The 13,945-nt window shown below is 49.6% G+C and overlaps 1 protein-coding gene across 1 annotated transcript in view; it reads left to right on the top strand.

Annotated features, from left to right (window-relative positions):
- The window catches only part of GSG1L (GSG1 like), a 254,079-nt gene that overhangs the window by 155,316 nt on the left and 84,818 nt on the right, over positions 1–13,945 (top strand). The window contains exon 3 of the mRNA XM_069569535.1: positions 13,076–13,228. Within this exon, the coding sequence (XP_069425636.1) occupies positions 13,076–13,228 (153 nt within the window). The remainder of the gene's footprint in view (positions 1–13,075; positions 13,229–13,945) is intronic.

Raw genomic sequence — 13,945 nt, 5'->3', positions numbered from 1 at the left:
TAAACTTCATCTTCTAGAACAGCGCTCCCCACACTTGAGCGTGCATTCAGGGCAGCTGGGGAGCTGAAAATATAGCTGCTGGTCTGCTTTGTGTAGAGAGGCTCTGTGTGCGCATGCGCATGTGCTAAGTTGCTTCAGTCCTATCCGACTGTTTGTGACGCTATGGACTGTAGCCTGCCAGGCTCCTGTCCATGGGATTCTCCAGGCAAAAATACTGGAGTGGGTTGCCTTGCCCTCCTCCAGGAGATCATCCCAACCCAGGGATTGAACCTACATCTCTTACATCTCCTGCACTGGCAGGCGGGTTCTTTACCACTAGTGCCACCTAGGAAGTCCAGAGAGGCTCTAGAAAAGGACAGTTCTGCAAAAGATGGTGACTGACACAGGAAACAGCCTCAGGCAGGCCCCGTGTTTCCAGAGCAGCACCCAGTTCGGCGTTTGACTGGCATTCCAGTCCCAGGGGCTCTGTTGCCGCATGCTTTTGCATCCTGCAGGAGCAGCCATCTAGGGTCTCCACCGGGCACGTCTGCCTGTGCGTGCGTGTTCAGCTGCTCAGTCGTGTCCGACTCTTTGTGACCCCATGGACTGTAGCTCTTCTGTCTGTGGGATTTTCCAGGTGAGAATACTGAAGTGGGTTGTCATGCCCTCCTCCCGAGGATCTTCCCAACCCAGGGATTGAACCCGCATCTCTTGTAGCTCCTGCCTTGGCAGGTGGGTTCGTTACCACTGAGCCGCCTGGGAAGCCCTCTGCCATGACCTGCAGTCAAAGTCTCAAAGTCTCAAAGGTTCTGTCTGACTCCTGAAAAGAAGATTCCCAGTGTCAAGCCCTCCAGCAACTCACCGGCCCTCTCAGGATGTGGGGCTGAGGTAGACAAGAGGACTGTTGGAAATAGATTTCGGATCCATGTGTTTGACTCAGATAAATCAATCCGGGCATATTTTTAGAGCTGAATGCCTTTCCTTTGAAGCTAATTTTTCCTTTGAAACTCAGCACCTTCACGGTGGAGTGTCATGGTGTTTGCTAGAACCCCCGAATCCATGAGGGAGCTGGATAACTGAGAGTTTGATGTCTATTTCACTCCTACATGTATTTATCAGGAAGGACCATACAGGCTCTCCAAATGTTGCATGTCTGTGGAGTGACTGGGATAGACATGACCTTAGACGTCATTGTATGAGGGCTGTAAACTCAAATGGTCATGAGTGCTTGGAAGGAGCCATGAAGGGATGAAGGGGGCTGGCTGGGGCCTGTGCTGACTCAGGAATACATTCCCTGTTGGAGGGGGGCCACAGCACCTCAGCTCCATAGTCATATGGGGGTGTGGGTCCTGCATTCTTGCATCCACCCATTTTGCAAACAAATCCGGAAATCTGGATTTTTTTCTGTGAAGTCTCCTATTTTTAAATGTTGATAATGAATTCAGATATTTTTAAAATACTGTGTGGGCCAAACAAGACAATTTTGCGGGCTGGCTTTGGTCTGTTGGCAGCTTGTTTGAGAAGCCACTTGTTTTACCGAGGAGGGAAACTGAGGCCCCTGGGAAACACCACGGCCTCCCAGAGGACCCATAGTGCTGGGGCTGAAACTCAGGGCTGCAGAAGTGCAGTGCAGCCACCATTTCCAAGGCAGCCTCGTTCCCCTAAAATCTCAATCCCTGTGCCTCTGACAGCATCCCCTCACTCCCTAAAGATGCAACCTCACGTAGCCTGGCAGGTGGAAGACCTGCCCCTGCTCCAGTCTGCCCCCAGCCTGCTTTGTGACACACACACATCCTGACTCTTTTCTGGGCTAATTTCTTATTTGCAGATGGAGAGCTGGGGACTTGGTGACCCTCAAAGCCCCTCACTACAGTTCTTTGAGGCCTCTGGCTTTCTCCTCCCAGCCCCCCATGCATCCCTGCCTCTGAGCTTCCAATATTGACATTTCACGTACAGCAGCTGTCACCGAGCCGTTTCTAGCCTCAGAGGTCCCGAACCACATCATTTACATGATTTAACCTGCTGGGTTTCAGGGGGTGTGTCACCGAGCCCACAGCCAGCGGCAACTGCACCACGACTTAGTGATTTGACATATTAAATGGATGGATTTGGGAAGGAAAAATGTTTTCTCTTAAAATGCCATTGCGTCTTGGGATTTCATGTGATTTTGCCACAATCCCCCTCTGCCCTCCTCGCCTTCCCCACTAGGGTTTTATTTGTCCCGTGGCTGAGATGCACTCGTTCCAGGCTGCCCACTCCTTGGCTCTACCCATGTGAATAACGATGATGACAACAATAATAGTAACAGCGAATGCACGTAACTCTTGCTATGTGCCAGGCACTGCCCTGAGCTCTTCACTCATTGATTGAATTGCTTTATCTTCACAACCATCCATAAGTGCGCTCTGGATCTATCCCCAATTTAAGCGAGAAAACATATACAAACAGATACCATGAGAGACGACACAGTCTCCCGGTTGATAACAGGCAGAGCAGGTGTCAACCTCTGTGGCCTGGCCCACGTCTGGCTCTTCACCCATGTGCCTCCCTGCCTCTTGTAATTATCATAATTGCCAATAATTATACTAATTAGGAAGTAATAGTAACACTTAAAACTCTTGTGAACACTTTCCAAGTGTCAGGCTTGTGTGACTGCAAGATATTGTCTCATTGAACGCTGATGACAAGTCTATTATGGCCATTTTTCAGTGGAGGAAACAGAGGGCAAAGGAGTAAGGCCCTCCCAGCCAAGGTCACCCATCCAAGACACAGTTCCCACCTGTGATTTCCCCTCCGTTAAAGGGCTGGCCCTGGAAACTGTCTTAGCAAGGGAGGGATTCCTGGGCAAAAGGGAAATCGTTCTTCCAAACCCATCAGTTCCATCAGTGGAGGGTCAGAGTTGGCGTCACAAAGATGTTTTTTAAAAAGGCAAAAAGTGCAGCTAAGAGGATTAGCTGTCACCTCGTGGGCCCCACACCCGATGAGACATCATTTCATTGATCCTGCCCCAGGAGGTCACCAGTTCTCAGCTGTGAATCGAGCCATTAGTGGCAAGTTTCAGAGACTAGAAACAATCATCTCTGTGATTATTGAGCCTTTCCGGGCATCACCAAGGCTCCCTGCTGATCCTGCCCGGAGTCTTCCAGCCCACTGTCCTGCCAGCTTCCCTTATTCACACGTACGTACGGTGCGTTCCGTAGCACTAATAATAACAGTGGGCATTGGTTTTAGACCAGACACTACGTGATGATTCCCAATTATTTCATTATTCCCCTTCTACCTTCTCTCTGTTTGCCAGGCGCCAACACCTACGGTCTAGCATTGACTCAGTTTCCCACCCCCTAAAGTTGACTGGCTTTTTTCTCAGTACGTTTGAAAGGGCACTGCAGATCAGTGATGTTTGTATTTGAATATGCATCAGCATCACCTGGAGAGCCCATTAAGACACAGATGGATTCCACTCTCTGAGTTTCCAGATCCAGGAAGGCCCAAGAATTTGCATCGCAGGTTCCCAAGCGTTGCCGCTGCTGCTGGTCAGGAGTCCAGTCTGAGATCACTGGCTTAGATCACTCCTCTAATTGGATCCCTTGCCATAAAAAATGATATGCCGGGGAGCTCTCTGCAGGAAACAGAATCCCCCACATGGTTCAAATGAAGGCTCTTGGATGAAAGCACTCATAGAGGCATGGGAAGGGTTGAGAGAATCTGAGGCACCCGAAGGCTGACAACGGAGTGGAGCTGTTACCAGCTTTGGACAGGAAGGAGAAAAGGGCAGAGCAGAGCGGTGTTCTGGTGCCTGTAAGAGTAGTAGCTGTGACAGCAGAGCTGCAGTCGTGGGCAGAAGAATGAGGTCACTACCAGAAAAGTGGGCAGAGACTGAGAGGGAGCAGGGCAGAAGCACGCTGACCTCTCTCTTCCCGTGGTCCAGTTTCCAGCTAGTGCCCCCCATTGCTGACTCAGAGAGCCAGGGAGCCTGGGGGATGCTGTCTAAGGAGTCAGGCCCCTGGGGCACGGAGCGGGGCAGAGAAGGGTGGAGAGCAGTGGCCTATGAGGGAAGAGAGGGTGGGGGAGATGGAGAGTTCCCAGCACACAAGGAAACTGTCAAAATGTTCTTCGGGTCTGCCTTGATGTTCTTCAGCCGCTCAGTCGTGTCCGACTCTTTGCAACTCCATGGACTGCAGCACACCGGGCTTCCCTGTCCATCACCAACTCCCGGGGCTTGCTCAAATTCATGTCCGTCGAGTCGGTGATGCCATCCAAACATCTCATCCTCTGTCATCCCCTTCTCCTCCTGCCTTCAATATTTCCAGCATCAGGGTCTTTTCCAGTGAGTCAACCCTTTGCATCACGTGGCCAAATTATTGGAGCTTCAGCTTCAGCCTCAAGCCTGCCTAGGAGCTGCTGAAGATCTGAGCATTGTTTCAAACAAAGTGTTAGGAAGGTATTAAGAACATATTGGCAACAAACAGAGATGCTTGGTGGAGCTGATAAAATTTTTTAAATAATGGAAAAATGAATAGTGTTTTCACTTAGATGCAGACAATTTAATGTTGTGCTTCTTCACACTTAACTCCACCTTTCCTCAGGGAATAACGACTTGATTCAGAAGGCTAACAGACTGAGAAAACGGTGGACTAAAGTCCCAAAGAACCATCTTGCCCGAGTTAGAATTCAGGCTTCTTTTATACTAAAAGGGGAGGGGTTGTGGTTAGTGTTGCTAACTTCTTGGTGCAGGAATTCTTTGTTCTTGCAGCTGTCCACCTAGTTCAGGACATAATATTCATGTAAACCTCCAATGAGACAAAGGTTATTCTCTATTCTGCCACTGAAAAAAAAAATCTCTATATGAATGGGAAAGTGCCACACTTGTAAAGGTTAGAACCTTGAGAATGGGCCATCCTGTATATTTCAGGCTACAGGCAACATTCTTAACTTTTAGCAAAAGCAACAGAATACAACTAAGATTTGATGCAGCCAAATAACTAAGTAAGTAAATAAACTGTTGTTGTTCAGCGCTAAGCTGACTCTTTGTGACCCCATGGACTGAAGCACGCTAGGCTTCCCTGTCTTTCACTATCTCTTGGAATTTGTTCAAATTCATGTTCATTGAGTCGATGATGCCATCCAACCATCTCGTCCTCTGTTATCCCCTTCTCCTCCCACCTTCTGTCTTTCCCAGCATCAAGGTCTTTTCCAACGAGTCAGTTCTTCGAGTCAGGTGACCAAAGTACTGGAGCTTCAGCTTCAGCATCAGTCCTTCCAATGAATATTCAGGACTGATTTCCTTAAGGACTGACTGGTTTGATCTCCTTGCTGTCCAAAGAACTCTCAAGAGTTTTCTCCAGCGCCACAATTCCAACACTCAGCTTTCTTTATGATACAACTGTCATATCTGTACATGACTACTGAAAAAACCATAGCTTTGACTATATGGACCTTTGTCAGCAAAGTGATGTCTCTGCTTTTAATATGCTGCCTAGGTTGGTTATAACTTTTCTTCCAAAATGCAAGTGTCTTTTAATTTCGTGATTGCCGTCACCGTCCACAATGATTTTGAAGCCCAAGAAAACAAAATCTGTCACTGTCCACTTTTTCCCCATCTATTTGCCATGAAGTGGTGGGACCAGACGCCATGATCTTAGTTTTTTGAATGTTGAGTTTTAAGCTGGCTTTTTCACTCTTTTCTTTCACCTTCATCCAGAGGTTCTTTAGTTCCTCTTCACTTTCTGCCCTTAGAGTGGTATCATCTGCATATCAGAGGTTATTGATATTTATCCCAGCAATCTTGATTCCAGCTTGTGAGTCATTCAGCCTGGCATTTCACATGATGTACTGTGCATGTAAGTTAAATAAGCATATACAGCCTTGTTGTGCTCCTTTCCCAATTTTGAATCAGTCTTTTGTTCTAACTATTGCTTCTTGTCCTGCAGACAGGTCTTTCAGGAGACAGATAAGGTGGTCTGATATTCCCATCTCTTTAAGAATTTTCCACAGTTTTTTTGTGATCCACACAATCAAAGGCTTTAGTATAGTCAATGAAGCAGAAGTAGATGTTTTTCTGGAATTCTCTTGCTTTCTCTATGATCTGACAGATGCTGGCAATTTGATCTCTGGTTCCTCTGCCTTTTCTAAATCCAGCCTGTACATCTGGAAGTTCTCAGTTCGCATACTGTTGAAGGGTAGCTTGAAGGATTTTGAGCATAACCTTACTAGCATTGGAGATGAGCACAGTTGTGCAGTAGTTTGAACATTCTTTTTTGGATAATTCCCAGATGGCTCTAGTGGTAAAGAACCCGCCTACCAATGCAGGAGACGTGAGATGTGCATTCGATCCCTGGGTCAAGAAGATCCCCTGGAGAAGGAAATGACAACCCACTCCAGTATTCTTGCCTGGGAAATCCCATGGACAGAGGAGCCTGGTGGGCTACAGTCCATGGCGTTGCAAAAAGTCAGACATGACTGAAGCGACTTACCACGTTGAACATTCTTTGGCATTGTCTTTCTTTGGGATTGGAATGAAGACTTACAGATATTTTAAAAACATAAAGTCATGCTCAGAATTCTCCAAGCCAGGCTTCAGCAATACTTGAACCGTGAACTCCTTGATATTCAAGCTGGCTTTAGAAAAGGCAGAGGAACCAGAGATCAAATTGCCAACACCCACTGGATCATGGAAAAAGCAAGAGGGTTCCAGAAAAACATCTATTTCTGCTTTATTGACTATGCCAAAGCCTTTGATTGAGTGGATCACAATAAACTGTGGAAAATTCTGAAAGAGATGGGAATACCAGACCACCTGACCTGCCTCGTGAGAAATCTGTATGCAGGTCAGGAAGCAACAGTTAGAACTGGACATGGAACAACAGACTGGTTCCAAATAGGAAAAGGAGTACCTCAAGGCTGTATATTGTCACCCTGCTTATTTAACTTCTATGCAGAGTACATCATGAGAAACGCTGAACTGTAAGAAACACAAGCTGGAATCAAGATTGCTGGGAGAAATATTAATAACCTCAGATATGCAGATGACACCACCCTTATGGCAGAAAGTGAAGAGGAACTAAAAAGCCTCTTGATGAAAGTGAAAGAGGAGAGTGAAAAAGTTGGCCTAAAGCTCAACATTCAGAAAACAAAGATCATGGCATCCGGTCCCATCACTTCATGGGAAATAGATGGGGAAACAGTGGAAACAGTGTCAGACTTCATTTGTTTGGGCTCCAAAATCACTGAAGATGGTGACTGCAGCCATGAAATTAAAAGACACTTGCTCCTTTCAAGAAAAGTTATGACCAACCTAGATAGTATATTCAAAAGCAGAGACATTACTTTGCCGACTAAGGTCCGTCCAGTCAAGGCTATGGTTTTTCCTGTGGTCATGTATGGATGTGAGAGTTGGACTGTGAAGAAGGCTGAGTGCCGAAGAATTGATGCTTTTGAACTGCGGTGTTGGAGAAGACTCTTGAGAGTCCCTAGGACTGCAAGGAGATCCAACCAGTCCATTCTGAAGGAGCTCAGCCCTGGGATTTCTTTGGAAGGAATGATGCTAAAGCTGAAACTCCAGTACTTTGGCCACTTCATGAGAAGAGTTGACTCATTGGAAAAGACTCTGATGCTGGGAGGGATTGGGGGCAGGAGGAGAAGGGGACGACAGAGAATGAGATGGCTGGATGGCATCACTGACTCACTGGACGTGAGTCTGAGTGAACTCCGGGAGTTGGTGATGGACAGGGAGGCCTGGCATGCTGCAATTCATGGGGTTGCAAAGAGTCGGACATGACTGAGTGACTGAACTGAACTGAAAATTATTTTTATTTTAAAACAATTTTTAAAAAGTAAATGAAACAGATCCAATATGGAGTCAGATTTGTCCCTCCCTATTACAATGGGAAACACAGATTTGAAGATCCCACCCCACCTGGTGGGTACCCAGTGTTACCCACCCCCTGGGTACTTATTCACTCACATTAGGCATCGGTTGAGGGCTGCTCCTGGGGTGGAGGGCAGGGTGGTGTCAATCTCCCAGCAGGTGGGGCATGGGCTCTGATGACCAAGGCAAACCCTGGGGCAGAGAGGTGCTGGCAGGTGGCAGGTGCATTGAAAGCTCATGGGCAGGAATGGGTGGGTCATCCCTAGTATGGCTGCACTGTCACAGCCCCCTCACCACCCTTTTGGTTGAGTCTTCATGTTCCCATGGATTCTGCTTCCCACCATTTTCTCTTTTGCTTGACATACTTTCTGGGGGGCATCCATCCCTGTAACAATCATGGCAAACACTCAGTGCCACGTCTTGCCAATGCCCCCACGTCCCTGTCTGGGCTCCAGCTGCCTTGTGCACATCCTCACCAGAGGTCCTGCAGCAGCTGAAGATTCTGCACCTGTAGGCCTCGACTCACACGTTCCTGTCTTAGCATTGTCCCATTCTCACTGCAGGGCAATGACCGACTGCTCGGATGCCTGGGCTAGAAACATGGCCCCACTCTGGACTCCTCCCTCTCTTTGGCCATCGCATCCATGGGTCAGCAGACCACTGAGCCCATCCCTCTGGAGTTATCAAGCTCCCTACTTGTCCTCACCATCGTCGCCCTGCCGTTATCGTGGTCTGGACCACCAGCATCTCTTCATGGGTGCGTGTGTGCTAAGTCACTTCAGTCATTGCTGACTCTGCGTGACCCTATGGACTGTAGCCCACCAGGCTCCTCTGTCCATGGGATTCTCCAAGAAAGAATCCTGGAGTGAGTTGCCATTACCTCCTCCAGGGAATATTCCCAACCTAGGGATTGAACCTGAGGTCCTATGTCTCCTGTATTGGTAGGTGAATTCTTTACCACTAGTGCCATTCTTCATGGAGCAGGGCTAAAGCCTCCAGTGGATCTGCTAGTCAGGCCCCCTTCCAGAGTGAGCCTCCTGGCAGGTCTTTTCCTTGCTAAAGCCTTTAGGACAACACCTACCTCTGCGTCATGGGTCAAGCCCATCTTTTTCAGCCTGGTTCTCAGTGTTACCAACCAGGGTTCTTAACCTCCTTAATCAACAGAAATTGATACGAGGCCAGACAGGTAATTCAGGCCAGGCTTTATTGGGGGTGAAAACAAGCAACAGTTTCTCTTGCTCGCTCCCCCTGCAGGGTGGAGGGTGGAGGACAAGCTATTTCTCTATACGGGTTAACAGTAGGGAGAGTCCAGGGATCTGGCCACAGAGGTGGCTTGCCCACCCCTTTGATGGTGGTGTGTGTAGGGGTCATGAGCAGTACCTGCTTTTGCTCCCAGCTCTTTAGTGGTGGCAGTTGTTTTCTTAAAGAGTATCTTTTACTGTATATTTTACTTAGATATTTTTTGGCTGTGCTGGGTCTTCCTTGCTGCGCACGGGCCTTCTTCAATTGTGACAAGCGAGGGCTACTCTTTAGTTGTTGGTGCCAAGGCTTCTCATTGCAGTGGCTCCTCTTGTTGCCAAGTGTGGGCTCCAGAGAGCCAGCTCAGTAGCTGTGGTGCACTGGGCTTAGTTGGTCCAAGGCATGTGGGATCTTTCCGGACCAGGGATGGAACCCTTGTCCCCTGCATTTACAGGCAGATGCTTTACTGAGCCACCAGGGAAGCCCTGGGTTTTTGGTCTTTTTGTATCTTATTGTCCATAACTTGCCTTAACTGTACAGGCACACAGTTATTTTTAGTCCCTTATGGTTTCTGTGTGTTTTTGTTGCTTGAAGAGAGTTTTGTCCAGGTGCAAGCATTGCAACCAAGGGTCCCAAGTCCCAGCCTGTCTCACCAGCATCCTTAAGACTCATCCACTTTCCCCTGTGGCCTCCTTCCCCACCATACCTCGTGGCCAGCTGGGCTCAGGGTCGTTGAGAATATGCTCCCCCACTACAGTCCCGCTCTGTGGCCCTCTTCCTGCAGGAATCCTGGCTCAGGAATTCTTAGGGGTGCTGGGGTGCATGTAGATGAGAGCCGTGGTCAGAGAACCCAACTCCCCCGTATGACTTCAAAGGGCCACTCTCTCCTGCTAATTTATGATCTCCCTGCCCATGATGGTTTCTGGAGTCAGAGAGGCCTGAGTCTCAACCCAGACTGACTGTATCACTCACTACCCAGCTGTGTAGACCAGTGGCTTAATCCTTTGGAACCTCAGTTTGCTCATCTATAAAATGGGTGCTGCCTTGCTAAGCAATCAGGAAGACTGGGGGTGGAGGCGGGGAGATCATGCATGTGGATACTGGTGTCTGAGGCCAGAGTCCTGGAAGCAGATCCTGGGATGAGGATCCATGTGCAAGTCATTTATAAAGAAATGTCCCAGGGAAGGGCTTCCCAGGTGGCACTAGTGGTAAAGAACCTACCTGCCAGTTCAGGAGACCTAAGAGATGTGGGTTCGATCCCTAGGTCAGGAAGATCCCCTGGAGGAGGGCATGGCAGCCACCTCCAGTATTCTTGCCTGGAGAATTCCCTGGACAGAGGAGCCTGGCAGGCTACAGTCCATGGGGGTTGCAAAGAGTGGGACACAACTGAAGCAACTTAGCACCCACGCACACCCCAGAGGAGAGTGGTAAGGGAACTGGAGAGAGCAGACCAGGGAAGGGAGGAAGGCAAGCGAGGGGTTGATGTGAGGCTGGAGCCCAGGAAGGGCAGCTTCCACTTTGGCCCAGAGGGAATTTAGCAAAATATGTCAGGTCCCAAAATTGCCTCTGCCAGAGCCACGGGGTGGGACCACCCAGATCAGCCTCTGGCTGATGACATCGCAGAGAGGAAAAAATACAAGTTTCCAGGTACTTTCTGAATGAAGATGGGCAAAACGAAGTCCAAAGACTTCCTGAAGACAATCCTCCAAAGACAGAAACACTGAAAAGAGATGCGAGGACATCGGGTGGAACATTAACACCATCCAGTATGACTTGGCACCGGAAAGATGCCTAAAACCCCTGGCCCTTAGTGCGGCATTGCTGCTACTATTAGCATAACCTCAGCAATGATCCTGCTTCTTACCATTGTTACTAATTTCCTTGCCTCAGGTGGGCTAGAAATTTCAGACAGATGCTCTGAGCCCAGTGGGCAGACAGGAAAATAAATCTGGCAGAAAGAAGCAGCATAACCCCAGTTATGCATCTGAGATTCCAGTGCCTGTTTCTCCGTGGCTAACTCACTCCTGGAGCATCTCACTGCCCCACGCCCATGTCATCTCCCATCCCATCTGAAAGAGCAGAGTTGGGCCCTGCTGGGAGGGGCAGGTGGTGGGGTGCGGGCCTGGCCCCAGGCCCACGTGGGCAGGAGGAGAGCATCCGCTGGGGGAGCGGGGGCGATGTGGGGGAGTTGGCTGAGTCAGTGAGCCTCACTGTGGTGAGGGGCGGCCTCCGCCCACCAGCAGTGCAACAGCAGCTGGAGGGAAAGGCTTCTGGGAGCAAGATCAGGCCTCCCTGCAGGCATCCGCCCCCCTGCAGGGCCCGGCTCGCCCTGCACCTCCTGCCTTCCTCCCCGCTGCCTGGTGGGCCCTGGGCCAGCAAAGGGCTTTGGAGGCTGCAAGTGTTCGGTGCCAGGGGGTGTTTTAACAACATCCAGGCTGCCAAGAGCACATTATTCTCTTACAGAAATCCAAGGGATTGCCCAAGAAAGGTGATATTTTTGTAGCATAAAAAGAGAGAGAAAGAGAAAAGAAAAGTTCTTCAAAGGTCTGAAAGGCCCGTTGCATCAGGAATGATAGTGGATGTATGAGAATCTGGGTCCTTCATCAGCCAATAGATAGGGGATCTGAAATTGCTGTTTGTTTGCTTCCTTCACTGGATGCTGTGTATCGGGGTGTCCCTAGGACATTAACGTGGGAGAACAGCTTGTGCAAAGGCAGAAAGGTAGGGAAGGACAGGTCTAACAGCTTGTGAGAAAAGAAAAGCTGAAGATCAGGACTGTTGATTATAAGAGATGGAAATTCTACCTCTAACCAACTTAGGCAAAGAAAAAGAATTCTTGGTTCCTCATTGAAAGAACAAATGACTGGCAGCTTCAGGCATGTCTGGATCTCGGGGCTCAAACAACATCACAGGATATGATCTTCCTCTGTCCCTCGGTGCTGCCCTTCTTGGCCTTGGCTCTGCCCTAAGGGAGGCTCTTGCTACTCAGTGCAGCCACTTCCATCCTTCCCAATCTCAAACTGAGTGGAAAAAAAGGAATTTTCTTTCCTCGTAGTTCCAGCAAAAGTCCTGTGTCTGACTCATTGAGCTGACTTGGGTCATATGTCCATCTCCTGCTGGTCAGGTCTGGTCCATAGTCCCTTCTCAAAACCTATGGTTAGTGTGGCTTGGAAGGTAGGTGGCTTCTAGAAAAAAAAAATGGAGTGGGGTACAGGGTAAATAAAAATGTAAGTGTCCCTTGAGGGCAACCATGATGTGTGTAAGAGGTGCGATATTTATAGCTGCAGGCAGCAGAGACCACCACACGGCCAGCTTAGCTACAGGGAAGCCTGGGGGGTTGGTGGTGGGTGGTGGGGTATCCCAGTGAGCTTCCCTGGTGGCTCAGTGGTAAAGAATCTGCCTACAATGCAGGAGACAGGGATTCAGTCCCTGGGTTGGGAAGATCCCCTGGAGAAGGAAATGGCAACTCACTCCAGTATCCTTGCCTGGGAAATCCCATGGACAGAGGAGACTGGCGGGCTACAGTCCATGGGGTCGCAAAGAGTCGGACATGACTTAACGACTGAATAACAACGATGAGATCATCTTTCCATCTCTCGGCTCAGCAACTAGTGTCAGCCCTGAGGTAGCTCTCAGCGGCAGTCACTTTACAGATGAGAAGAGAAAGAGAGCCTCTTACCCAGTCACAGGATGGAAGTTCTTGCCTCCAATCTGACTGGACCCGCTTATGGTCCACATGCCTGCCTGGACCAGTAGCCATCACCCCAAGAGTGCCATGATCTGAGGGACTTCAGCTAGGGCTCCTGAGCCAGTCCCAGTGAGGAGGATGGCTGGCCAGGATCTCCTTATCCAATTGGGACCCACCCTAGATCCGATGGTCTTCTCTAAAACAACTTTATCCGCCAACCCAAGGGCGTGGGGGTGGAGTGAACCCAGGGAGAGTCCGCCCTGTGGGTCCTCATCTCACGACCTCCCTCCTCCTCCGTGCAGGGGTCCTGTGGCTGTCGGTGGTCTCCGAGGTACTCTACATCCTCCTGCTGGTGGTTGGCTTCAGCCTCATGTGTCTCGAGCTCTTCCACTCCAGCAATGTCATCGACGGGCTCAAGCTCAATGCCTTCGCGGCTGTCTTCACGGTGCTCTCAGGTAAGGCAGAGGGCCTCGGGCAGTGGGGGAAGAACACACCAGAACCAGCCCTGCCCTCAGAGCAGAGGACAATGCGGGGGGGGGGGTGGAGCCACCTTCGGGCTAAGACCTGATTGGCTCCCCCGGGTGACTGTGGACCAATCACTTCTTTTCTCTGAGCCTCAGTGTTACAATTTGTAGAGTGGGATTTGTCTGCTTCCTTATTCTCTGAATCAGCATGTTTACTGGTGTCTTGTGTGCCAGGTTGGGTGCTAAGAAGTACCGGGGTTAGAGTAATGAATGGAAACAGACAGTTGCGGCTCTTGGTGAAGCTTAACACATGTGGGACGGAGATGGTTAGCTGGAGATGTTTCCAGGAGATGAATGCCACATGGCGAGGTGATGGATGGGATGTGTGCACAAACAAGTGAGAGGGAGGTGGCCATGAGAAAGGCCAGATGGTGGTGCCCTGAAGGATGCAAAAGGGGAACCTGTTGGGGGTGGCGGGCACGTTGATTATCTGCTTTAGCTTATTGCCCTTGAGACATCCTTGGGGAGGTGGCCAGCAAATAGCCAAAGGAACAAACCCATCTGGAAGCTCAAGAGTGGGGGCGGGGTGAGCAGAGATCGTGGGCAAAGGTCAGGGATTTTGAGGGTTTTAGGAAGAATTGGGTGGTTGGCGGCAGCAGCCCAACTCCAGGAACTGGAGACAGAAGACTCCAAGGAAAGGTCATTGGA

This window comes from Ovis canadensis, chromosome 24 (assembly GCF_042477335.2).
Source record: "Ovis canadensis isolate MfBH-ARS-UI-01 breed Bighorn chromosome 24, ARS-UI_OviCan_v2, whole genome shotgun sequence".
In the NCBI taxonomy this organism is placed as follows: Eukaryota; Metazoa; Chordata; class Mammalia; order Artiodactyla; family Bovidae; genus Ovis; species Ovis canadensis.
This window is presented reverse-complemented; position numbering and strand designations above follow the sequence as displayed.